The sequence below is a fragment of the Rhodamnia argentea genome, chromosome 3 (genome assembly GCF_020921035.1).
Source record: "Rhodamnia argentea isolate NSW1041297 chromosome 3, ASM2092103v1, whole genome shotgun sequence".
Classification (NCBI taxonomy): domain Eukaryota; kingdom Viridiplantae; phylum Streptophyta; class Magnoliopsida; order Myrtales; family Myrtaceae; genus Rhodamnia; species Rhodamnia argentea.
Window position 1 is genome coordinate 8099468 of NC_063152.1, and position 27027 is coordinate 8126494.

General features: G+C 38.8%; 1 protein-coding gene and 1 long non-coding RNA gene across 2 annotated transcripts; one reads left to right on the top strand and one right to left on the bottom strand.

Moving 5' to 3' along the window:
• The first annotated feature begins 3833 nt into the window (after positions 1–3833).
• Positions 3834–11478, top strand: LOC115729807 (disease resistance protein L6-like). The gene is made up of 6 exons (XM_048275492.1): positions 3834–4636; positions 5804–6893; positions 8805–8872; positions 8960–9119; positions 9349–9510; positions 9595–11478. Exons 1-6 carry the CDS (start codon positions 3834–3836, stop codon positions 11476–11478), a joined length of 4167 nt encoding a protein of 1388 aa, XP_048131449.1.
• Positions 11479–14987: 3509 nt separating this feature from the next.
• On the bottom strand, positions 14988–15410 carry LOC125314406. The gene is made up of 2 exons (XR_007197905.1): positions 15363–15410; positions 14988–15196 (listed from the first exon to the last, which is right to left on the bottom strand). It is a non-coding gene; the product is annotated as an uncharacterized LOC125314406 (long non-coding RNA).
• Between the last annotated feature and the right edge of the window lie 11617 nt (positions 15411–27027).

The window sequence follows — 27027 nt, forward strand, 5'->3', positions numbered from 1 at the left end:
TCTACTCCAGGTTATTGTTCTTATGTTGGAGGTAACCTAGTTACTTGGCAAAGCAAAAAGCAAGATGTTGTTGCTAGATCAAGCGTATAGGCTGAATTTCACTCTATGGCTCGGGGCATGTGTGAATTATTATGGATTCAGAAACTTTTGGATGATCCGGGATTCCGAGTTCAGAAGCCATTGATGATTTACTCCGATAGTAAATTTGCTATCGGTATTTCACATAATCCTGTCCAGCACGATAGGACTAAGCACATGGAAATTGACTGACACTTCATCAAGGAAAAGCTTGATATAGGAGAATTTTGTACTCCATTTGTTCAATCCTCATAACAAACTGCGGATATATTCCCTAAGGCATGAATAAACAAGTATTTAATTATCATGTGTCCAAGTTGGGCATGTACGACATCCATGCGCCTACTTGAGGGGGGGTGTTGCAATATTTATTCCAGAATTAGATCCATAATTAGTGGGCTAATTGATGGAATATTATAGATTCCATGATTAGTGGGCTAGTTAATGGGATTTCATATTTTGAGGGATTTAATTGTCGTATTATTGGGGATCTTATTGTACTGATTGATTCCTTTATTAATATAAATACGGGATGATGCTCTAAGAAAAAGATCATCAATCCATTCCAAAACTTCTTTCTTCTTACATGAAAGTCTTCAGTTATTATTTCCAGGCATGAGATATTGCTACAAACTATTTTTCTTTTGTCGAAAAAAGTACCCATTTGACTGCAAGGACACAAAGATCGTGTACATAGTATTGCAATTGGATTCCCGTTCATAAAATTTAGTATAAGACAATCGAACAAGCCACTAGGCCTGATGCAGCCAACAAAATCATGCAAGATGACCACCAAATTTTTTGGTGAAGATTTGACTTTGAAACTCAGAAAAGGATCTGGATTCTTCGAGGAAGATTGAGATAAACCCATGAAGCTCGTCCCCTTTCCAACAAGTTTAGTCCAAGCCGAGGACATTGCAGAAGCCTTTGTCTAAACTTCATAAGAAAATTTACTTGGAGGGCCGAGATGTTTGTCAAACTTTTGGGCAATATGATGCCATAAAAGCAAGTGTGAAAGAATGTACAACGTAAATACAAACATAGAGCAACATTTACGGGACTAAATAGCGTGCATATAACGATTTATCAATACAATAAACTTAAAAATGAAATGTCATCGCATTGATTTGGTTTTTACTTACCAAACAATTATATGTCGAATCCGATGAGATGGTGAATTTTTTATCATATGTCAACTTTATTGTGTCAAACTAGTGAAATAATCGATGATTTTATATATGGATAAGTATAGCAGCGGTTAGAGTATTAAATATATCTAGTAACTCCTATCAGAGTGGTAAATATGTATGGGCTAGCATAGGACCTTCGTGTTTGATGCCTTTTAGCTTAGAATCCATTTAAGCAAAACACTCTTTTTTTCTGTTTTCTTTTACACTCCACAATTTCAAATATTGTCATTTTGTTTGGACTGTTGGTGTATAAGTAACTGATAATTATTTTAGCTTGCATTGTTACAAGTGGATCTCAGGTTAAGCTTCTTTCAATTGTAAAATGATATAAGTAGGGCATTGGATTTTTAAACAAGGACAGGCGGGACCCAGCACTGGGAGAGGGGGCAGAAAGAAAATTATATGCTATTTGGATTGCAAATCTGCCCCTGGATGACAAAGCAGGTGAAGCTCTTCGACTTTTTCTCTTTCCCCATTTTTACACGAGGTTAAACCTTAAAATCAATCTTAATTCAGTCTTGAACTTTTTTATCTCAAAAATCTTTAACTCTAGAGTTAGTCATAAATATGCGTCCAATATTTCTATCCAAAAAATCCTGAAATTTATGTCATGTCTCAAATTTGCTCTGGTAACTTTTTGTCTTTAAAAACAGACTAGCTAGTCTCAAATCCACACTTATTACCCTCCATCCAAAAACAGTCATTATTATTTGACGTGCTATTTCTATGTCAATGAAAAAATCTACATCAACAAAGTGAGGTGGAATATTATCTTCGACGAAATCATTTTTTTATAAGGAAATTAGAAAAAATAGGGACGACCGACGGTGAATTTTGGATGGAGGGCTAGCAGGGGTAGATTTAAGACTAAACCTAAAGTTGCGGTTTGTTTTAGACAAAGAATTTGGGCCAACTTTTGGACTGAACTTATAATAAGGTTTTTTTATTAGAATTGTTTTTTTTTAAAACTAGACCTAAAGCCTTTTGTATAGATAGGCACCCTTCTCATTAAATAATTAATTGTTTGATTTTTTATGCACTCGAACAAATTTTTGGGTTTAATAAACTTGTGAGTGATTAGTATAGTCGCACGGCACTATTTGGGACCTGAACACCACACATTTTTTGTGTATTTCTTCATTATTATTTTTCCAAATTTCCTTGAAAATTGACTTTATTCCCAAACAACAACACATTGACTTGAGGGAGGGGTCAAGAGGATTATCAAATATAAATGTACAAATATTTTTTTGTCCACCTTGATCAGGAAGATGCTCTCCATTGTTTAGATTTGTTTTGGGAAGTCTCTATAGATGAAAAAGAATGAGAGTGCATCTCATCTTCTAATTAGTACTTAAGCATGACGCGGTTTATCCACTTTTGATTTTATGACTTTTAACTATACACTCTATTACCAACCATCACATGACAAGTGAATAAGAACATTTTAGGAAATATTTCTTTACATCAGTATTGTGTGCTATAATTACCCTAATTTATTATGTTTCAATCTGTTAAACATCGTCCAAGAAGATGCTCGTAAAATATAAACGAGAAACCAGTCCACCTTATGACCCAAAAAAGGGCATACAAATATATGCTTGATTTGGATTATCTATGGAAATGAACTTAATTTGTTAGGGGGTCAAAAAAATTTAATCAATTTAATGCATATGTTTTTCACTAGTTTCGTCTCTAAAACAAATTATAAGGAATGAAATCGAACATTCACAAGAATATGATGATCAAATGTGGAACGCTTGTGCATGTAGGCACCATGTAATCTTGTACATGTGAGCTTGTACTCTTCTAGATTATCATTTTGTCCAAACATAGTAATAAAGAGTTGTCGTGGAGTTATAAAGTCCACTAGGAAAAGAAATTAAACAAGCAGAAAAATATATCTGTGGTCAATGCATTAGCGTGTTTCTTGTCTGGATGCATTGCAAGTCGCTGTCCAATTCCTATTATATATTTAGATATGCCAATTGTATTCATTTACGAGCAAAAAAAAGGTCAATGTATGTAAAAATTTACGTATCATCAAAAGTTATTTCAATATGTTCTCCATCGCAGACTATACTAATTTAATAGAGAGAAAGGCCCACCGAAAGTCTCAAAAGTACAATTTGGACGGCAGGAGTCGGGATATCAAGCCACTAGGATTGACTATATTCCCTATTACTAGGAAAACTATAGATCCCCTAGTTACTCACATGGTCAGTCAGGTTGACATGGATGTCCATGTTGTGGCGTCAAGAGCTTTAAATATATTCAAAAAAATACATTTTCCGATGGAAATAAATTTAATAAAGTGCAGGAAAGTTCAACGGCGCAGCACCTGTCCGTATTTATCAATTATGACCACTTGTCTACGGATAATAACAGAAATTGTTTTTTATCAATTATGACCACTTGTGCAGTGAATCTTCCACCACACGAAGGCAACGACTATAAACTACCACCACAAGAAGGCATTTCCTGTTTCCTGGGAGAGGCATCCTGGCTTTTTCCTCCGTCAGGTTTTAAAGCGAAAATTAAGGTCAGAGTCTGAGCAAAGCGGAAATGTTTCATCTCAGTTTTGGGCATTCTTTCGCCGAGCTCGTGGCACTGATCCTACTCCCCGGGCTTGCTTTTTATCTTCTCAATAAGAAGAAAGCCAGTGCACGTAGAAATGAAGAAGATGCTGGTACTGGCGCACCTGGTTCGATGCCTACGCCGACAGAAGCTAATTCTGATGGATCTAGTCCGTCTCCGACAGCAACGACTTCCGGTGGATTTAGTTCATCTTCTACAGAAACTCAATCCGGTGGATGTAGTTCGTCTCCGACAGAAATTAATAACGGCGCGTCTAGTTCATCTCCGACAGAAACTAACAACGGTGCATCTAGTTCGTTGACCGCAACTACTGGAAACCGCTATGAGGTGTTCTTAATCTTCAGAGGCCCAGATACTCGATACGGCTTCACCGATCACCTCTACCACGGGCTCCTCAACGCCGGAATTGACACTTTCAGAGATGATGATGAGCTCTGTCAAGGCCAGGACATCAGACCGGCGCTTGTGGCAGCCATCACGGATAGTAAGATCCTGATCCCCATTTTCTCCGAGAGTTATGGGACAAGTGATTGGTGCCTGGATGAACTGGTTCAGATGATGGAGCGCAAGAATAATAACGGGCAGATTGTGTTGCCTGTATTTTACAAAGTGAAACCATATGACGTGGGCCATCAAATCGGGAGGTTTGGAGACGCATTTCTTGAGCGTGAGGGGCGCTTGCTTAAGAGGGGTTTCGACCCAACGATTTTGGAGAATCGGAAGAAAGCACTCCTTGAAGTCAGCACCTTGAGTGGACACGAAGCTGATGGGTAAAATTTTCCATAAGTTATTCTCCTTTTTTCTTTTTTGCCTTGTGTTTTAATGATGTTGACCAATGTACTAATAGATTTTGTTGTCATGATCCCGTTGGAAAAGAAAAATTTTGAATAAACTTTTACTTTTACATCTAAAGATTTCGTAACATTGTACCATTTTTTTTTTTGCTTGTTTATCCTCATCACACACTTTTCTAATTACGCATTTATTCTAGATTAATAGTACAACTCATTGGTGATTTTTTTATTTAAAGCTCTTAACATCATATATCGTGCATGTTGATTGTCAAAGCCATTATTCTTTTTCTCCCCAACTTACATTCATTGAGTCACTAATATCGTTGATTAGTTGCCATTAAACTTATTTTTACAAAAGAAATGTTTCATTGGTGATATATGGCGATGGTAATTATAAAAAAGGAAAATATGGATTATTTTTTTATATGTTTGTTTAAGTAACTCTCAACTAATTTCCCTATCTTCAACAGGTAATTTCTATCTCATGCACCTGCATATATTGAAGCAATGTCCTTTTTTTGGGTAAAAATTACTCTTCTACTTTCATATAAAACCGATAATAGACACTTGCAATGAAAACTGATAAGAACACAAGTCTAGAACAATACTAAATTCACAGCACGATTAGAAACTTGCAATCGTGTACTAGAAGCAAGGAGAAAGCCTCTCGGTTGCAATTCGGTAGTTCACAATATCACAATCTGAACAACTTTTCTGATTGGTATTGCAAGACCTGAAATCATCTTATAACAAAAGCTATAAATTGCTTTTGCTTATTCAATGCTATTAAAATTTTCAAAGTGACGTCCACGTCATCCCTTATGCCTTTAACAAACAACAAGTTTAAAATTTGACTCAAATTCATAATAGACACAATATTTAATATTCATAACTCATACCCTCGAGTTTTTTCTGACTTAATAAATTATGTCGGAGTAATGTGATCGAGTGGGGCAAGCCATGTGAAGCAACCACCAGCATTTCCCACTTTACTTTTGGCATGTAAGATAATTTATGGAGGTGTGAAAAAACGATTCTTAAAGTTTTCAATCAATACCAATATTTATGTATTATTATGTTCTCAATAGATAAACGTTTAGAAAATTATTGTCGCCGCATAAATGAACTCTTGTCATTTGACAGGTATGAGGCAAACTTGGTGAAATCGATTGTCCGAAATGTGTTGAGCGAACTGAAGAGAAAGTTTGAGTTGGATATTTCTAAGAATTTAGTCGGACTTGATAGTCATGTGAACCATGTTATGGAACGTGTGAGTAAATCCCATGCCACCCTATTTGTTGGCATCCATGGAATGGGAGGCATTGGTAAGACTACTCTTGCTAAAGTCATCTACAACAAGCTTTCCAATCAATTTGAGCACCGTAGCTTCCTTGCTGATATAAGGGAATCATGGAAGTGTAATGGCGTACATTACTTACAGAATCAATTAATCTATGATATATTGAAGCGCGAAAATGAAGTTCATAGTGAGAATGAAGGGACTAAGTTCATCTCCTCCAAGTTTAAAGGTAAAAAGGTCCTTGTTCTTCTCGATGATGTGGATGATGTTGTTCGGGTGAAGTGTTTGGCCGGTAAACGCGACTGGTTTTCTTCGGGAAGTAAGATCATTATTACTACCGGAAACGAGAAGATTCTTAAAGAAGTTGGTGTGGACTATGCCTATAAACATGAGGAAATGGATAACGACCAAGCTTTGATTCTTTTTAGCCAACATGCATTCCGAAGGCACCCTCCTCCAAGGAAATTTAAGGACCTCACTCATGAAGCTGTATCCATCATCGGAGGGCTTCCCTTATCTCTTGAGGTTTTAGGCTCATTATTGTGCGGAGAAGAGCTAGAACTCTGGAGAGGTACAATAGACAAGTTAAAAAAAGTGCCTCCTAAGAAAGTGCGAGAAAAGCTACGGATAAGTTATGATGTATTAGAAGATGAACAAAAGCAAATATTTTTGGATATTGCTTGTTTTTTCATTGGCACTGACCGGAGAACCGCATCCTACATGTGGGATGCCTGTCGCTTTTTCCCCGAGGAGGGAATTGAAGTATTGAGGTTCATGTCATTAATAAAAATTGACGATGATCATAGGCTTCGAATGCATGACCAAGCGAGAGATCTTGGTAGGGAAATAGTTCGCGAAGAAAACCAGTGGCTTGAGAATCGTAGCAGGTTATGGGACTCTGAGGAAATCGGGAAAGTGCTAAAGCAAAATAAGGTAACCTTTTCATTTGTTTTTCTCACTTAGTTAGTCCATGTTCTACTAATAGAGTAATGTTGGTCCATTGCCCGTGAATGTTTGATTGACGAGATTAGAAAGTAGGGAGGTTGCTCTCTCTGAATAAGTGTCGTAGTGTTAAGATTTGAACTTCTATAACTGCTTCATTTACGTATTCGACATGCAGTAAATAGCTTGACTAATGATAAATCATAGAATTATCATCTCTAGATGTTACAATCAATATAACAGGACTCGCGATGCCCGCATGTCCCATGAAATTTTTGTCATTTGTCCACAATGGAGAATGGAAGGGATATTTATTTTATGTAATATTACGTTAGGAATTCCATTCACCAATATTCATAGGACAAAGACTATTTAAAACTTACCGTATTAGATCATAATAGAAATTCTTTATACATATATGTATATGTATGTATTAAGCATATTTTCTGCATTGACCATTAAAAAAGATAAATGTTTTACTTTTTCTACATAAAAGGTCCAACAGATAAATACTCTAAAATTATATTTTAAATAATTAAGTATGTGATTGTGTTTGAATTTGCGAAATTAATCCTAATTATAACTACTACTTTTTATTTATCATTTGATTTGACTCAAGATGTTGCTCCATAGCCTAGCACTTATTTGCAATCTCACCGTGCGACCGGTGTATCATCTCAAGAGCCAGTTCATATATTGACAAATTCAAAGCCAGTGTCTATTTATTATGTCTTTCGTACTACATGACTAAATAAACTAAACTAACCAAAAGAAAAACCAATATTTTCGACCAAAAAAATTAAAACGAGTATGCTATATATCTCATATACAAATAAATTGGTATAGCTAAATTAAATTTTACAGCTGAAAAGGTGCATTTTATTCAGAATTTTTGGCATGACTCCATTTCGCGCTTCATCCGTAGTACCATCATAAAAAGAAGCCCAGCCTTTTGCATATAACATTACCTATCGAATTCAGGGATAAAAGTCACATTCGGCGTCAATTCTTCCTGTTCTCACTTTAAATTGCCTCGCATCATCCTCTCATTGTACGAACATTCACAATGAACCACATTAATAGTGACCACAAATGACTTCTTCTTTTTTTACAAAAAGCCAGAAATTTTGTAAAAAAAAGATTATAAACAAAGTTTGTTGACAAGATTATAAAATAAAAGGTTTACATGACCAACTGTACACGGCAGCACAGTGAGCAATGTAGGTTTAACCCTGGCGATTTAACTATGATAACGGATGAAATTTATAACATGTATCAGCTTTGGTCTACGTTTAAATAATTGAACTATTTTTATTACATTTGAAAGGTTATGTTATTTTTGTCGTAGATGGCGAAGGTTAGGCTTTATAGAAGTTTGAAGGTTTTGCTACTTTTGTCCCAAGTAGAAAAGGTTGGGCTTATTTTCGGGTTTTGGCCAAACTCTAGCTATCAATTTTTTATGGTGGAACCGGTTAAACACCACAAAAGAAATCTTGCACAACATTGTGAAGTATAATGAAAAAAATTTCTGGTTGAGCCTCACCAGTGGCCAGTGAGCTCACCCTCACCGGCCTTTGCCTCTGGCCAGTCACCGATCCGGCGACCGACTGGAGAAAGAAGGCTAAGGAAAAAAAGAAAAGCAAAGAAATAAATGGTAAATAATAAATAATTGAAAAAATATTATAATATTACTATAAATTATAACGTTAGCATTGGCCTATCAACTTTAGCCGGATGTACTAAATGGACATGAATTCAAAAGATTTAGGACTCAATTGGTAAAAAGAGTATATTTATGACTGAATTGGCACAATTGTAATAGGCTTAAGATTTTTTTTTAATAATAATTTTAGATTACTTTAGTTGGATAAAGTATTAATGAATGTTGATTCTTGCTTTTAGGGAACGGAAAAGATTCAAGCCATTTATCTGAGCAAAAGCAGCTCAGAAGGCTCCTGCAAAATAGCTATGTGAGATGGTGCAATTTACACAGATAAGCAATTCAAGAAGTTGACGAGGCTAAGATTCCTTCACATGATGGAGGGGGCACATCTCAGGGGAGATTTTAAGGACTCGGTTGACGAGTTAAAATGGCTTCAATGGGAAAACTGTCCCACGAATTTTGAAGTGGACAATTTTCACGCAACAGAATTAGTTGTACTGGAATTGCCACAGAGCAAGATAAATGAAGCATGGGAAGGATGGAGTTCTTTCAAGGTGAGAACGTGTCTTTTATTTATTTATTTATTTATTTTTCTTGCTTTCTTGTGTATCATGATCACTCTAGACTAACCCCTTAAAAGCATAAAATTATTTGTTTCACCGGATGGCGGAGAAGCTCAAATTTCTCGACCTTTCCTTTTGTAAATCCTTGGAAACTACGGAATTCCTCTCGGCTTTTAAGAATTTGGAGGTTTTGATCCTCAATTATTGTTCGGGGCTGCAGCAAATCGACTCTTCAATTGGAGGCATGAAGGCCCTCCTTTGCTTGGAGTTGCGCGCTTGTGAGAGCCTCACGAAGCTTCCAGCAGAAATAGGTGAATTAAAGGCGCTGGAGCAACTCCTCCCGAATAATACTCGTGTCCTTTCCGCATTACCAGAAAGCATAGTATCTTTGCCGAAACTAGAAATTCTAGATATTTCTTGCACTGGCATAAAAAAATTACCCAATGATATTGGGAGGCTGAGACAGCTTCGAGTGTTACGTGCTTCACATTGCGAAAATATGGAAGTCAAAATGCCAGAAAGCATAGGGTCTTTGGAGAATCTAGAAATTCTAGATATTTCTTGCACCGGTATAAAAAATTTACCCAATGATATTGGGAGGCTGAGACAGCTCCGAGTTATAAAAGCTTCTTATTGCAAAAATCTAGAAGGGGAAATGCCAGAAAGCATGTGCAATCTTTCATCCCTACAACACCTTGATTTTCATGGCTGCAAGAAGCTCCAAAGGCTGCCGGACCTTCCTTCCAGGTTAACATATTTGGGCGTCACCTATCAAAGTCGCATATTGCCTTCACTCTCCCACCTAGCCCGTCTCAAGAAGCTAAGACTCATCCACCGTCAATTTCTCCAGTGCATCCCGGAGCTTCCACCAACAATACTAAAGGATTCAGAATGCTCTCAACAAGCGACGGGTGTTGAAGAATCAGAATTACCACAATCCCCGGACACTCCCTTCAAGTTGGAAGACTTGGCGGTCACTTTTTGTGAATCTATTGAAATATTGGACGTTTCGCAGTTAATCCATCTAAGGGCATTATTTGTCGATCGTTGCTGGAATTTACTTGAAGTTCGAGGTCTTGATAGATTGAAATATTTGGAACGCCCGACTATCATGTTACGCAATTCACGGCTGGACCTTCCACGGTTCGGAGGTCCGAAGGAATTGGATGTTCGTGATTGCAAAAATTTAGTCGAAATTCAAGGTCTCGATACGTTGATGTTCTTGGAAGAGCTGAGCATCTCCGAGTGCGCTTCAATTGAAAGTCTGCTTCTTCCAAAATCCGGGAGTTTGAAGAAATTGGAGGCTACATTGTGCATGAACTTATCCAAAATTCATGGCCTTGATGGGTTGGACTTCTTGGAAAGTTTCTATCTCTTTGAGTGCGCTTCACTTGAGGAGTTACACCTTCCAAAATCTGGTCGCTTGAAAGCATTAGGTGTTACTGGTTGCGAAATGTTAGTTCAAATTCAAGGTCTCGATAGGTCGGAGTTCTTGGAATGGCTGGGTATGTTCAAGTGCACTTCAATTGAAAAGCTATACCTTCCAAAATCCGATAGTCTGAAGAAATTTTATGCTAAACGTTGCGAAAACTTGGTCGAAATTCATGGCCTTGGTAGGCTGGAGTTCTTGGAAAAGTTGAATATCAGTAGGTGCGCTTCAATTGACGGGCTAGAACTTCCAGAATCCGATCATCTGAAGATATTAAATGCTGGATATTGCAAAAGCTTAGCCGAAATTCATGGCCTTGATAGGCTGGAGTTCTTAGAAAAGTTGAATCTCACTGGGTGCGCTTCAATTGAAAGGTTACCAATTTTATGTTGCTTTGACACCTTGAGATGGTTGAGTATCAATGGCTGTGACATGCTTCAGGATATTCAGAGCCTAGAGGGATTCCCATCCTGCGAAAGTCTATGGATTGAAGATTGCCGGTTCTTAGCAGAATTACCAAACTTGTCAAATTTTCTTAATTTACAAAAATTGTTCCTGTCCAACTGTCATGAACTTCGGGAGATCCCGGGGCTTGAAAAGTCAATATCTCAAGAATGTATTGCTATCTCGGGATGTTCCTCGATCGAGATCTTACCGGATTTGTCGTCATGTACCCGCTTGATGAGTCCGATTGTGCAAGATTGCCAAAAATTGACTGAGCTTCAAGGGCTCGAGAAATTGGAGCAACTAGTGGAATTGGACATTTCTGGATGCAAGTCACTCGAAACAATTCCAAAATTATCTGGAACGGGACTTTATCAGAATTGCGAGAAAAAGCCATTTGACTCAGATGATCCTAGAGTGATACAATTTGGATTTTCACATGTTGACTCAGATGACTCGGATGACTCAAATTACTAGAGATAATCCACATTTTCTAAGAAAGCTACATAAAGCAGGTTACTTGCCTTTGCTCTCTTGAGATCTACTGCCCAATTTTCATTTGTATTTCCTGCTTGGATTTCTTTCAAGATTTATGATCTTGTCACTAATATTTCCTGGGAGAAGATGTTCATGGAAGTTAACGTGTGCTTTGGCAAAATGATTCTGCTTATCATGCCAGTAATGGAAATAGATGAAAAGGCTTCTTAAGCGCATCATCTATCATTAGTCTTCGGATAAGATACTTCATTCTATGCTGAAAAGATAAAGATTCTTTTAGCGTTTGAATGATTCTAGAACGATGGAAGTACTGAATAAAAAACTGATGAAACTTCTCTTTTTTATTCTGTTCAGTGTGTCTGTTTCTTCAACGATGGCTGGTTTTGCACTTTGAGTCATTGGCCTTATGTCGTTTTTCTTCTTTCACTTTTCCTAAATGTGCTAGGCTTCCTTTTTCCGAGAGAAACCACTGTTATGGCCAATCTAGCTCCGATTGCGTCTGGTGGAGAATTGGACGAATATAGAGGTGAAGTGCTTGAAAGTCTAAATGAGAACATGATGTCGAACTAAGGAGTTGTTGTTCTACTGAAAAATGAAGAGTGAATGACTGTTGCAAATAAAGAATTCCAAGCTGATATCAGTTGAATGGAGGGACTCTTAGTTATAGGCGTGATAGGTTCCTATCAACTCTTAGACAAGGTTGGTGCCTTTAGGTGATTTTTTCCCTGACTTAACCTGCAGTTACCATCGCGTTTCCGTTCTGGGTACACCAGTTTAAGTGTCCATGAACATAAAGAACTTGAATTGGTGGGGATGTCATTTATGATAGATAGACTAGCTATGTCGCATGTAGAAATGCTTGATGCCCACATGGAGTTGGTAGGTTTAGGCCCTGCAGAATACAATCTCAATGCTGTCAGGCATCTATATTGTTTTCCTTATATTTTTAATCCTGACTCTCACCATGTAATGCTACTTCTGGCCACTCTTCTTCCTCTTTTTAGTTGATTGAGCGTTCTCTGCAAGGAGATATCTAATGTATACCAGATTGTATAGGCTGGATAGTTTCTAGCATTCTGTACTACTTGAAGTCAATTTATCTTCTTCTGATTACAGAGGGGCATCTCGTCGCATCATTTTGACTAATCAAGTTCGCTGGTGGGAGTTTAACTACTTGTTAATAGGATATCCCAATCTATGTTACATACTTGTATGGCAATTCGGTCGAGAGGGATGGAGTTAGGAATTGGGGAAAGTGCAGAGACTAGGAGTATAGAGGGAACTGCATCCAAATATGTTAAGTTCTCATATGACTCTATCTCTTGGTAATTCAAATTCGTAAGAGCTTAGGATTAGATGTCTAGCTTTGGCAGTTCTTGATATCTTTTCCCACTGGAAAAATTTAGAGAGCGGATGCATTTTTTCTCAAGAAACGTCTGAATGCTTCAGGCATCATACAGTCTTCTGGATTTGGAGAACATATTGTTGAGTGCACTATAATTCTTGGGCCAACCTTTGAATGGTTTCCATTGAGATCCTAAGTTGCAGAGTAGACTTCTGATCCTTGCCTGAAGTAAGCTTTCATGGATCCACTCCACCTCGAGGTTCCAATGCGGAAAAACGATTCATTTCTGGATTGAGATAATGGATTGGACGCTGCTAAAAATATATAGATTACCATCGCTTTAGTTAATGGATTGGTTGATGCTGCTGCTTTTCTGGTTCTCCTAGACTTCTACAATTTTATTAACCATCATCCACTTCGTGAAACGTTTTTCTCGGAAGAGAGTTTTTCACATAATACATTATGAATGTTATCTTGCCAATCTAGCTTTCTTTACTTAACTATGGATATGTGGTGTGCTGTTGCAGCAGTTCTACATGCTCTGGTATAATAGTTTCTAACCTGGTATAAATATTAAGCAGAATGGGGAACTGTTTAAGAAGCTTCAAGTCTCATGCGACAGCTGTAGTGTGTCTCAACTGGGAGGAAGATGCCCAAGTAAACAGAGTATGCATGTTTCAACTTAAAAGTTGATATGACTTCTTGATCTTGATTCTTTATATCTTACTTGTTATTTCTAATGCTTTCTTTGCAGTTGAGTTCCAACTTAGAATCTTATTTCACAGTCCAGCTGCTTTAGTATGGTTGATGGAAGATTTTTCGAAATCATCAGAGGATCAGGAGCTCAATGTTTCTTGAACTTATCTGAACTCTGACAATGCATCCTTGGAATGGTGAGGGATGTTTGCATATACCCCATGGTCCTTGTTTTGTGGATTTAGCTCTATATAAGGAAAAAGCTCGGCATATAATATTTCAAAGCCAAATTTGCAAATGTGGATAATATTTTCTGTTGGAAACAGGAACATCAAATTGTGGTGTTGCTAAATAAGATGAATGATACTCATGAAAACTTGGAAGATTCTAGGATGACGATCTTGCAGGCCAATGACTTTCCGTTTGTGCATATTGCAGGAACCACTTGTGCAAATAACTGGGAGGCGTACAACTTGAAGGTAACTCATGATATCCTAAGTCCTATTCCGATCATGTCAATTCACTATTTAAGACATTGATGAAAAAAAAATAAAAAAAAAAAACTAACGTATTGTGGATCTGGTTCTTTTTCGAGTTTTAAGAAGTGGCTCTGGTTGGACCGGGAACCAGAACTGTCCAGTCTGGTTTCCTAGTACTAATAGTGTTTGTCAAGAACTGGTGGTACTGACCCTGTTCGACCGGTAACCAGGTCTACCTGTCAACTGATACCTAGCAAACCTGTCAACTAGTCTGGACTAGTTCTGGGCCTTAAGAGAATTTGGAGTAGTGTTGGGTTGGGATTTGGAAGTCCAACCTCTTGTGACTAACAGGCGTGCCAACCATTTGCTTTGTTGTCTTCTTGCTTCAATTTGGGGTGGAAAATTTATTTATTGAATGTATTTTCCTAATCTATTAGAAAACAGAACAGGTTGCTAGTAAGATGACATCAAGCGTGTGTAATGTTTTAAGATGCTACGGTATCTGCCGACTCACTGGGCTTCTTTTGCTCGCTTGCAGACTCACTGTGCTTCTTTTGTTCTGAGTGCGTGTCATCTAATATATGCAGAGTATTCTATCAGATGACATCACATGCAATCGTTTCAATCGGTCGAACTGGTACGGCACGGTTTTGAAGATTTTTTCCTTTAGCTTCTTACCATTTCCATTTGCAGCTTTGGATGTCTGGAAACTTATTGTTGCCCATACTCTACCCTTTGTGTATCAACTTTCAATAGACTTGCCAGTGTCGGTAACAAATTTATCTTGTTGGCTGCGTGGTGGAACTGGATTAATACTGTCCATGCTCCTTACTACATTTCCACTTAGAACCTACTCTTAAGTTTAAATGTGACTGGCATAGGTACATTGCGCCTCTTTAGTGGACCACTTCATGTTTGTTCCTACAGATTGAAGAAGTGCAAAAGTATGCTCGGAAGAAGTATATTTGTTCAGTCCAAGAAGTAAAATGCTGAAGCATTAAATTTTCCCCTAAATGTTTCAAACCAATTGAGAGGACAAAGTGCGAAAGGGGTGAATATATAGTCGCCAGACAAATACAAAAGGAATAATCATCCTCTTATGGTTGGTGCATAGCAGTCTGAGTTACTGACTGAGAACCGCTATGTACAAGTTCATGATGATAGATACTATCGTGGTCTCTAGTATAGCAAGCTACTTTAGAGCATGCATAGTATGCATGCATGCCATAGCCTCTTTGGGCACACAAACGCTTGCTTCCCGCCTGTGTTTCGGCATAATGCATGGATTGCATTTTTACTTTTACCGAAAAAGGTATCTAAACATCAACGTTTTTTATGCCCACATATTCAGGGAACAGCGGACTGAAATCAAGTTGATTTTTTCTTGGCAACAAAAAGTAAAGTCGTGGCTTGTGTTTCAGATGCGAGAAAGCGGGCCCTGGTCTATATACTGGACGACGATGAAGATGAAATCTCTAATTCAGATTGACCGTCTGTTCAAGAATTTGCGGTGGTTACACTAGTGTTGCTCCTGTGGGTGGACCTCTAATACTTGAAGTCGCAGACATGAAAGTGAGAAGCAATGCATGTGGGGGCTTTCTGACTGAAGCTCTTCGACACCACCCTTATTGAAAATTCTTAATTTATACCGGCCGTGTGCCTTTTCTGCTAGGCGGCCATTTGTCGAAGAGAAACATGGAGTAAAAGGTGACTATTCGTCTGTTAACTCAGATAGAATCGACCGAAAGATGCTGAGTCATGGCTTCTATCTGTTGCTGTCTTCATGGTATTGCTGCAAGCTCTGAGACCTCCTCAAGAGTGCCAAGCTTTTGCTTCATCTGTATGTATTTATCATTTTCATGTTAGAATATATTTCAAATATTCTATATGGGCTTTATTAATTGTTATTGTAAATATAAATTTGGTCTAATAAAGATAGATAAATCCTAATTCAAATTTGATATGGGAATGGATAAGTATGGGCCGAGATAAGCTTTATCTATAATGAGAGGATAAGGTTTCAATCTCTATAAATAGAGTTCAAGTCCCTCCTCTAAACCCTAATGTCTACATAACCTCACATCAAAAGTCGTCAGTAACGATACGTGAGGGGCCGTCTCATTGAAGCCAATGATAAAGGGGTTCATAGAGGAGAAGCTCTTGAGCAACGGATCGTCGCAAATTCCGCATCAAGAACGATGGATCCGAAACAAGGTGCGTCAATGCTTCAACTTTATGAATCTGTGATTCGTGTATTTAAACGTGATTATCTTGGGTTGTTGCATAAGGGTATAAATCGCAGCTAATATGTGGTATCAGAGCAAACACGTATTAGGTCACGAAATCAGGTTTTTTTTTTTTTTGTTCGAAACTTTTTATTCGGTAAAGCAAAAGAACAGAGTGCCGATCTTTCAATTCCCATCAAGCAATAAACAAGATTTGATATTTGACGAAAAACGATGCAAATTGAGATCATACGGAAGGGGTCGTTTGTTGGATCCAATTGTATGGATATGGTTTGTGAGAGATAACGTTTATGTTATAACCTGATTTGACTTTGCATTGAATAATTGTTTAATTATTTTGAGGATTCCGGATAAGAGCTACACCGGCGATAAGCTCTAAGTTGGGTCGGATAATTTAGAGCCCGTACATACTATTGTTAATCCAAGTTTTTCTGGATCATTACTCCCGCAATTCAATGGAACGAAATAAGCACACTTTTTGTGTGCCCAGGTGGCACTCCACGCATGAGAGAAAATCATCCCCACGCATGCTAGACACGGGCCCGCACGTGCTCGACACGTGCGGGTTGACGTCACATGACGTCGCTTCAGTCCGGGTAGACTCGTTCCGATTCGATGACCCGACCCGACTCGTGATCCCGACCTAAATCGGTTGACTGTTGACTCGTGCCTCTCGGTTGAACCGGTCGTTGACCGGTCGGACCGAGTTTGCGTGACCTAGTTCGCCGGTTTGGTCAAGGGATAGCGGTTAGATCGGGAAAATTGATCGGATTGGTTTTCGGGACCGGCTAATACTCGAACACGTGCTGCGCACGTGTTAGCGCGTGGGGTAACGAACAAAAGCTTTGAGACGCATGAGCGCTTTGTTCAAGGTATTTTAGGTATCGACGTGCTCGTATACTTATGCTCTACCAGGTGGTATATTTATTTTACATGTATATAGATTAACATGTACTGTTGAGTGAATTAGCACGGCATGTAATTTTGTGGATAATTGCCCATAGTTTCTGAAATTACATGCATACGGTTAATGTGAAATATAAAGTTTATATCCCAAACTCAGAAAAATCTAATTGGGTTGTGATCGCCAAAGTGGCACACTTGATTAGATTTAATAAATAACGGTTTATAAAGTATTGGGATGTCTCTTGCTTTAATGCATAGTTATACTCCCAAAGGAGGTAATTGCGTGTTGTTGCATGGAGGGTTGCATATACAGCATATGGTTGAGAATTGGTTGGTCTAAGTGATTTCATACACCCAAAGGTGGTGATTAACGAAGATTAGAATAAATTCTCATGGCCGCCGTAATGCGGAGAGTATGCAACCGCATATCATGTCTTCTGCCCAAAGGTGATTATATGATTATGTATGTAACTCTCAAGGTAAATTTTCACATTATGCTAATTATAAATATTGATTTTTTCGGTGACCTTTTACGTGAACGGCAACTCCATAACTATTGAGATTCTTATTGGTTCTAATTTTAAGAAGTGGAGAGAGGATTTTCTGTTTGGTATGGAACTAGCGGATGTTCATGTTGCTCTCAATGAGGATAGACCGATAGCTCCCACTGATGCTAGTACAAATGCCCAGAAAGCACAGGTTGCTGCTTGGGAAAAGAGCAATAGGATTTGCTTAACGTCGATGAAGCGATCCATACGGGAACATCTTAGAAGTGATTTTGATGCTGACATCACTGCTAGGCAGATGATGGAGGCCTTGGTGGCTAGAAATCGTGACTCGCCTAATGCTGAAGTAGGCACACATATGTCGGGATTATTCGGTTTGAAGTATGATGGTTCTGCTGGTGTTAGGGATTACGTCCTAAGGATGGTTGATCTGCAATCAAAGCTTAAGGCCCTTAATGTACCCATCCCCGATGCTTGTATTGTGCATCTTGCAATCAACTCTCTTCCACCCGAATTTGGCATCATCCAAACACAGTACAATACCGCCGATCAACCATGGACAATCAATGACTTGATTGCAAGGGTAGTGTCAGAGGAGACTAAGCTGAAGAAAAGTAAAGCATATATTGCTATGTACGGCGCTTCTAGTTCTGGTGTCAAAAAGGGTAGGGGACACAAAAATCGTGCTCACAAAGAAACTCATTCATCTGCTGGTGCATCCGACAACTTGGGTTCAAAGAAGCCGACCTTTAAAAGAGACGGTAAAACTGGTAAGGATGGTCTCTGTTTCTTCCGTAAGAAGGGAGGACACGTAAAGAAAGACTGCGTTAAGTATAAAAATTGGTTGTCTAAACGTGAGCCTAAAGGTAATGATTCTTTGGCACCGGTTTGTGAATCTAATCTCGTCGAAGCCCCATCTTGGTCGTGGTGGCTAGATAGCAGTGCAACTAATCATGTTGCGTTTACCATACGGGGATTCATAAACCGGAGGAAGCCAAATAAGGAAGAATCAAAGCTCACCGTAGGAAACAACAATAAAGGCGATGTCGAGTTCGTGGGAGATCTCATTTTAATTCTAGATTCTGGTTTTAATTTGATGTTAAGGAATACATTTTATGTACCTTCCTTTAGACGGAATTTAATTTCCGTATCAAGTTTGGACATGTGTGGTTACTCTTTTGAGATTTCAAACAATGCAATTTCTATTTCTTTTAATTCAAATAAAGTTGGGTATTGCACTATGTCCAATGGATTGTACAGATTATGTTTGTCTCCCAATGAAATATACGTCGCTTATACAGTCGAAAATGTTGTTTCTAAAAGACCTCTACCTAAGGAACAGTCTTACGCATTATGGCATAAACGTCTTGGTCACATCTCTAAGGAAAGAGTGGAAAGACTAATAAAGGCGGACATTCCGCCCACTCTCAAAAGTGATTTAGACGCATGCGTAGATTGCTGTAGAGGTAAGATGACTAAAACAAAGAAGAAAACTGCAGTCCGTAGTTCTCATTTATTAGAGATCATCCATACGGATATAAGTGGACCCTATACCGCAACATTGTGTAGAAATTTTTATTTCATCACATTTATAGATGATTATTCCCGATATGGTTATCTGTATTTGATTAAGGAAAAGTCTGAATCTCTTGACAAGTTTAAGATTTTTCGGATTGAAGTTGAGAAACAGATGGGAAAAGTCATAAAAATTGTCAGATCTGACCGCGGTGGTGAGTATTATGGGCGACATGGCGATGCTGGACGGGTTAAAGGGCCATTCGCCAAGTACTTAGAGGATTTCGGGATTGTGGCTCGGTTTACTATGCCCGGTAGTCCCGAACGGAATGGTGTAGCAGAAAGGCGTAATCGTACACTTATGGATATGATGAGATGTATGATTAGCAGAACTAATTTACCTTGTTTTTTGTGGGGTGAAGCTTTGAAAACGACGCTTTATATTTTGAATCGTGTTCCTACGAAATCTGCGCCTCTTACTCCTTTCCGGTTATGGACTGGACGGAAACCTAGCTTGAATCACTTGAAAGTTTGGGGATGCCCTGCTGAAGTAAAATTATATAATCCGACTTTGAGCAAGTTGGACTCCAAGACCACTCGATGTTATTTCGTGTCTTATCCAGATCATTCAAAGGGGTATCGATTTTATAATCCCAATGGAAGAACGAGAATTGTGGATTCACAGACAGCAAAGTTTCTAGAGCTTGATGTGGCAGAAAAAGGTGATTGTTCGCAGACTATCGAAGATAACGGTACGACGAGTACTTCTATGTCGTTTTCTATACCTATACAGACAATTGTGGAGGCTCCTACTCCACAGACCGAACCTGTTGAGGCCCAAGAACCTGCTACTGAAGCGGTTCCTGATGAAGTTCCTCAAGCCTCTCAAGAACAAAATGAGGTTGAAGATGCTCCTTTAAGGAGATCTGTTAGACAAAGACGATCAGCTATACCACCGGATTACATAGTTTATTTAGGTGAGCAGGATTATGATATCGGTTGTGTTGTTGATCCGGTGACTTATGCAGAAGCTATTTCTTGTCCTCGCTCTGATTTATGGTTAGATGCGATGAAAGATGAGATGTTGTCTATGAAGAATAATGATGTTTGGGAGCTTGTTGAATTACCTGAAGGATATAAACCCGTCGGTTGTAAATGGGTGTTTAAGACCAAGAAAGACTCTACAAGAAAGATTGAAAAATTTAAAGCCGGATTAGTAGCTAAAGGATTCACTCAAAGAGAAGGAGTAGATTATGAGGCAACTTTTTCTCCAGTCTCTTCTAAGGACTCATTTAGAGTAATCATGGCTTTAGTAGCTCATTTTGATATGGAGCTTCACCGGATGGACGTTAAAACTGCTTTTCTAAATGGAGATCTTGATGAACAGGTTTATATGGCACAACCTGAAGGTTTTGCAGCGGATGATACAGGTAATTTGGTTTGTAGATTGAAAAAGTCTATCTATGGTTTGAAGCAAGCTTCTAGACAGTGGTACTTGAAGTTTCATAGTGTTGTTACTTCTTTTCAGTTCACCGAGAACAAGTTAGATCGGTGTATTTACTACAAGGTCAGTTGGAGAAAATTTATTTTTCTCGTTCTTTATGTTGATGACATCTTGCTTGCTAGCACTGATGTTGAATTACTGCGTGAGACAAAGAGAATGTTGTCACAAAACTTTGATATGAAGGATCTTGGTGAAGCGTCTTTTGTTCTTGGAATTGAGATCCATATGGATCGTTCTCGTCACATATTAGGCTTATCTCGGAGGGCATATATTGATCGTATTTTGGAGAGATTCAATATGCAACACTGCGGGAATTGCTCCTGTCCGCAAAAGTGATAAATTGAGTCTTTCACAATGTCCTCATTTAGATATTGAGAAAGCACAGATGAAGAATGTACCTTATGCTAGTGCACTTGGTAGTATCATGTATGCACGGGTTTGTACTAGACCGGATATTGCTTTTGCAACAAGACTTCTAGGCAGATATCGGTCAAATCCAGGACACGATCACTGGGTTCTTGCCAAGAAGGTTTTGAGGTACTTAAAGAGGACCGGAGACTATATGCTATTTTATAGACATGTTCAAAACTTGCAGCTAATAGGGTATTCAAATTCAGATTATGCTGGTTGTCGGGATGACAAGAAGTCGACAACGGGATACATCTTTATGCTAGCGGGTGGTGCAGTGTCATGGAAAAGTGAGAAACAGAAAACGATATCATCCTCTACTATGCAAGCGGAGTTTATAGCATGCTTTTCAGCTGCTACTCGGGCTATTTGGCTCCGGAATCTCATTAGGGAGTTGACCGTGTTTAATTTTGTTGATAGACCCATACAGTTGTATTGTGACAATAACTCTGCGGTGTTGTTCATTAACAACAACAGAAGTCTCAAGGGGTCTAAGCATATGGAAGTCAAGTTTTTGACTATAAAGGAATCCGTACAGAATGGTGACATTACGGTAGATCATATTACTACGGATGCTATGATTGCTGATCCAGCGACTAAAGGTCTACGCCCTTGCATATTTGAACGAGATGTTATTAGCATGGGTTTAGAAGCATCGTGGGATGCCATTATTTAGTGGGAGCTTTCTATTTTTGCTCTAATAAAGTTTGCATTTGTATTATGTTACTTTTAGTAACGGTTTTGATATGTATTGATTCTTTTACATTCAATTGAGTATTTATGAATGTGTTATTGAATGCATATCTGTTAAAATCTCAAGGTATTGTGTACACCTTGAGTAATGGCTAGGGCATTTATTTTTGGCCATGTGCATATGTCTTGTTACACATAAAGTATAGTTAACTATAAAGGTAAGATATATGTGGGTTCGTTGGAACCATAAGGATGTTCTCTTGTGACACATCGGGTTTTGTGACGCATAAAGTAAGAGAATGGTGCCCGACAAAGAGGATAACATATAAGGTGTCTCTTTTGAGATGTTATCCGTTTGCCATACTACCATATCAAATCCATATTAGTAAAGTTAAGAGCATTTGTGACCATAGATGGCTCTGTGTCTTTTGATGCGATTCTTGCTATGATTCGGTGCTTAAGACTTTATGGGATCGGATTGACTATTGGGAATTATCTCTAGACCAATATAAAGATGCGCGTATAAAGTACAATTTCAATTAATCTAGCCCAAGTGGGAGAATGTTAGAATATATTTCAAATATTCTATATGGGCTTTATTAATTGTTATTGTAAATACAAATTTGGTCTAATAAAGATAGATAAATCCTAATTCAAATTTGATATGGGAATGGATAAGTATGGGCCGAGATAAGCTTTATCTATAATGAGAGGATAAGGTTTCAATCTCTATAAATAGAGCTCAAGTCCCTCCTCTAAACCCTAATGTCTACATAACCTCACATCAAGAGTCGTCGATAACGATACGTGAGGGGCCGTCTCATTGAAGCCGGTGATAAAGGGGGTTCATAGAGGAGAAGCTCTTGAGCAACGGATCGTCGCAAATTCCGCATCAAAAACGATGGATCCGAAACAAGGTGCGTCAATGCTTCAACTTTATGAATCTGTGATTCGTGTATTTAAACGTGATTATCTTGGGTTGTTGCATAAGGGTATAAATCGCAGCTAATATGTTCATGTGTAAGAGAACCAAATGTTTGGTTTATATTTGTTTATACTTCGGATTGAATTGTTCACGTAGTGCACTCGACTAACGAATTTTGCATTTGAATGTTGAAATCTCTCACCTGAGATTGACTCAGCAACTCCACATGTCATTGTTAAGTGATGCATCCGATCCGATGTACAAAACACATTCTTGTGTGGAACATGAGTGGCTGATACATGATTTCAAGGTGGCAATAAAGAACACAGGCTATATTCTAATCTCATAGATTTGGAATCCTCAACTAAATGGTAGGTTTACGATCACGAGATTATGTCTACAATATTGTTAATTGGGTTTCATATCCTTAAATAAAGAGTATCATGTCATGATGATAGCTTTTTGTGAACTTTAGCTGAATTTCCTCTAAAACTAATTAAATCCTCCGCGTTATTTATTTCCCTTCCAAATCTTCCCGTCTTCAATGTATTCTTCCCTGATGCAAGTGCAGAAAGAGTGACATCGAACGTTAATCATACGATGGGATAATCACTTTACCAACAAAATAAATGATTGTCATCAGGTCCGCTGCAAGTGCAATCCCCATATAAAATTTTCAATTAGACGAGCTATTTTACACAAGCTCATTTTGGAGAAATTGCAGTTAAAAGTTTCGAGGACCGAGAAAACAAGAAGAGGAGGCCAGGAAAACAAGTACGATGTCGAAAGATTTAAAGTGGGCAATCGTGCTGTTCTATACAAATAAGTAATTACTATGCCCTCAATCGGTGGTTTATCTACCTGCACAATTCTGACACCACTCTTCCTGAGGAAGAAACCCCCCTGCATCACTCCCTTCATCTTGAGCCAGGCATGAACACCTTTGCTGGCACCTCTAACAAAACTTCATCACATGGTGGGTTTTTAATGGGCACACCAGCCAGCCAGTTCTTCAAACTGTCATCTGAAACGGTCAATTTTGCGTTTTCCATCACTTGATAGCCTTCAGGAAGAGGAGGTGTATTACTAGATTGCAAGCTTGATTTCGAGGCACAGGGTGGTTCAGAAGGGACAACATTCTCAGTTACTAAAGCTTCCGGACCAACTGGAGCAGGCAAAGATTGGGGTGAGATTTTTCAATTTGTCCTTCAAAGACTTGGAGTTGGAAAGGAGCTTGAGCCTTTCTTCTGCATCGAACAAGAAAAGGTCTCGCCATTGAACTCCCTAAAATCAGTTACAAAAGGCCTTTTTTTCACGATGGCATCTCTATGCTCCTGGAAGAAGAAAACACTCAGCGCATTGGTCAAGCTGGACTAATGGGAAGCAATAGTTTCTCGTTTATGGGATCGCGAGTAAAAGCAATGTTGCATTCCAAGGGACGAGCTTGTATTGTGAGTATGTAAATGCAGCACGGAGAAACATTTCCTGTATACCAGACCCAAAAAAGTTATGTGTGCCTCACCGGGCAATGGTCTCTCACCTGTGGTCTATGGCCTGTGGCCTGTGGCTGGTGGGGGCGACCCGGCCCTAAGCCAGAAGAAAAAAAGTAAAAAGACGAAAATAAAAGAAAAATTACTTCAAAAAATTATAAAAATTTGTCACGTCAATGCCGATCTATTAAAATTAGTCAAAATGACTAAATTAACACAAATACAAAAGATTTAGGACTGAATTGGCTAAAAAAAAGATTTAAAATTGAATTGACACAATTACAATAAGTTTAGGACTTTTTTGATAATTTTTCACTGGTTAAAAACATATACGCAACTCTCGTATGTCGAACTCCCTTTGTCTAGTTTATTGTGCTCCTGGATAGGCCCAAAGAATTCGAGTGTGCCATTATCACATGGGCTAAATTTTAGCCGGTGGACTAATGGCTGCTACTCGCTCGATGAGGCTGGTCTATTGCCCATGACAACACTTCTATTCTAGAAATCAACTTATACTTTTTAGTAGAAGTCGATTTTTTTACTTGTGGAGACGAGTAAATTTTTTTTTTTACTTTCAAGTGGTTCCAAAACTACTTGTGAAGAAAAATAAAAATATTTCATAAGTTGCGTTTTTAAACAGATATCTATTCTAAAAACACTTCTGAAGAAATTCTGCTCCAACGGTTATTGTCATGTGGGCCTTTAGTGTTCTTATTGTGCATTAAAACTATAACACTGGCGAGTCTCTTTTCGCTGACGTTGTCCGAACCGCATCTCCTCGTTCCTCGACATCACGGACGTTGTCCAAACCTGCATTTTGTCGAAGCGGTGGCGATCCGTCTGGATCGCTGCCCCGGACCTCGTTCTTCTCCTTCCCCTGGCATGACACCCCATTCGCGGATAGCCTCTCGAGGCCTCTATGCGTCGCCTCGGGTCAGGAAGTTCTGCCTCGACATTGAATTTTCTCGACCATCGGATGCCTAATCTCAGTCCGTGGCTTCATTTTGCTGTCGAATGCCGTGTCGAGGATCCTTCCGTCAATGTGGATATGAGGTCGTGCGAGCGCAGTTCCGCTGCTCCTTTATGGATGCTCTTCATTGGTGAACCTGCATTTGAGGATATGTAGCTTCCATTTAGTAGGAGGTCACCGATTAGATGATGCACGAGACCTTGAAGGATAGCCCTGTTCTTGAGTACCTTAGGTCGGAAGAATGCCGCAGTTTGAAGCAAAACATCAAGCTTTACTTTGAAGGAAATTGTGGTCGATCCCTGCTTTTGGTATGCAATTGACAAGGTTTTCCCGTTGGAGATTTCGGGTCCTGTTTCACTGTCGTTGCGTTTGAGAGGGTGTTTCGGTATGATGAGGCAGATGGTATTGAAGCCTCATCCTTGATTGAAGCTGAGTTGAACTTTTTTTTTTTGTTTTGTTGAGAGGTGAGGATTTCGGAAGGCCAACTGATTGTTCTGTTCAAAATTGGTTTGAGTCTTAGTGCAATTCAGCCTGGTTGAGGGAACTTCTTCAGAAGCCGCAGAATGCGATTATGCTTTTGATTTGTAATCGGGTCATTCAGGGTGAGCAAATTGTTTTCTATTTCATATTTAATCAATTTATGGATAGTTACTGTTTCCTCTTCCTGGAGTTGAGGAAGTTCATCCTAAATTTTATCACAGTGGAATCTGGTTTACATCGTTTGCTACTCTGCCTGATATCTACTGGTGCAAATGGACATTGTGCCTTCAGAATAATTATCAAAAGACCACAGAAAAATCAGGTGGCGTAGGGTCAGTCTATATCCTGCTCAGTTGTGCATCTGCATAATCATGACTCCAACTGGTCATGATAAATTGTTAATGGAAAGTAGTTGTTTCCCGTTTATCTAAGTACTTAAAAAGAAGTTGTTGACTAGAATGAATGTGTAAACTCTGTCATTTCAAAATTTGAAAGCTTGAGCATCACTCAATTTGTCATTTAGGTGGAAATCGAAAAACGTATCATATCATATGCTTGCTGGGTTTTTGTAATCTGTATTTGGAAAGAAGAGTACATTATCTTACTCCTATTCTTATATGTTGCCTCTTTATTGTGGGATGTGCTCAGGTCTATCACTTGCAGCAGAGGTTGAAGATGTGCAATTTTTGCTTCCAGGTTGCAAGTCTCTGACTCTCCATGGAAGCGATTTTTTAAAGATGGGATTTTCCTGGTATAGCAAAGCTGCTAGCAATTCACCTAACGTAGAGAAGGTATCAATAAAATGTTGATTCCTTTGACTACATTAGGTGAACTTGCTAGCTCCCGTGTTTCATTGATTCATGTACTTTTGGTAAATCCAAAAATCATCTGGAACTCAAAATCCAAAGAACTTGTCTGTTCTGGAGTGACCAAAATATGTGGCCCTTCATTTGTCTTCTTTATCTTCGGAAATTGCGGAAGTGAATAGTCTCGAGATAAATGAGGCACTTTTTTGAACTCTTAGTAGCTTCATTATGCCGTGTGGGTTCGGCGAAACATCATAGCTTTTGCTTTCCTAGTCCACGATAAAAGGCATGAGCTAATGCTACCACTACATGCAAATGGCATTTCCTGAATAGCTTTGGGAACAATGAGAAGCCTTCAATTGAGGGAGAGGGGGGGTGGTTTTGGGAGGGGGAGGGGTGGGGAGTGGAGGAGATGGGAGGCATAATTCATCTCTGTTGCACTTCTTTTCGGTTGATATCTTAGCCGGAGAATCAGTAATATTCAGTTTATCATAATAGGGGTGATTGATGTCCATGATGATTATTGTTCATAGAGACTGTTGTTCAATCGTGTAAAATG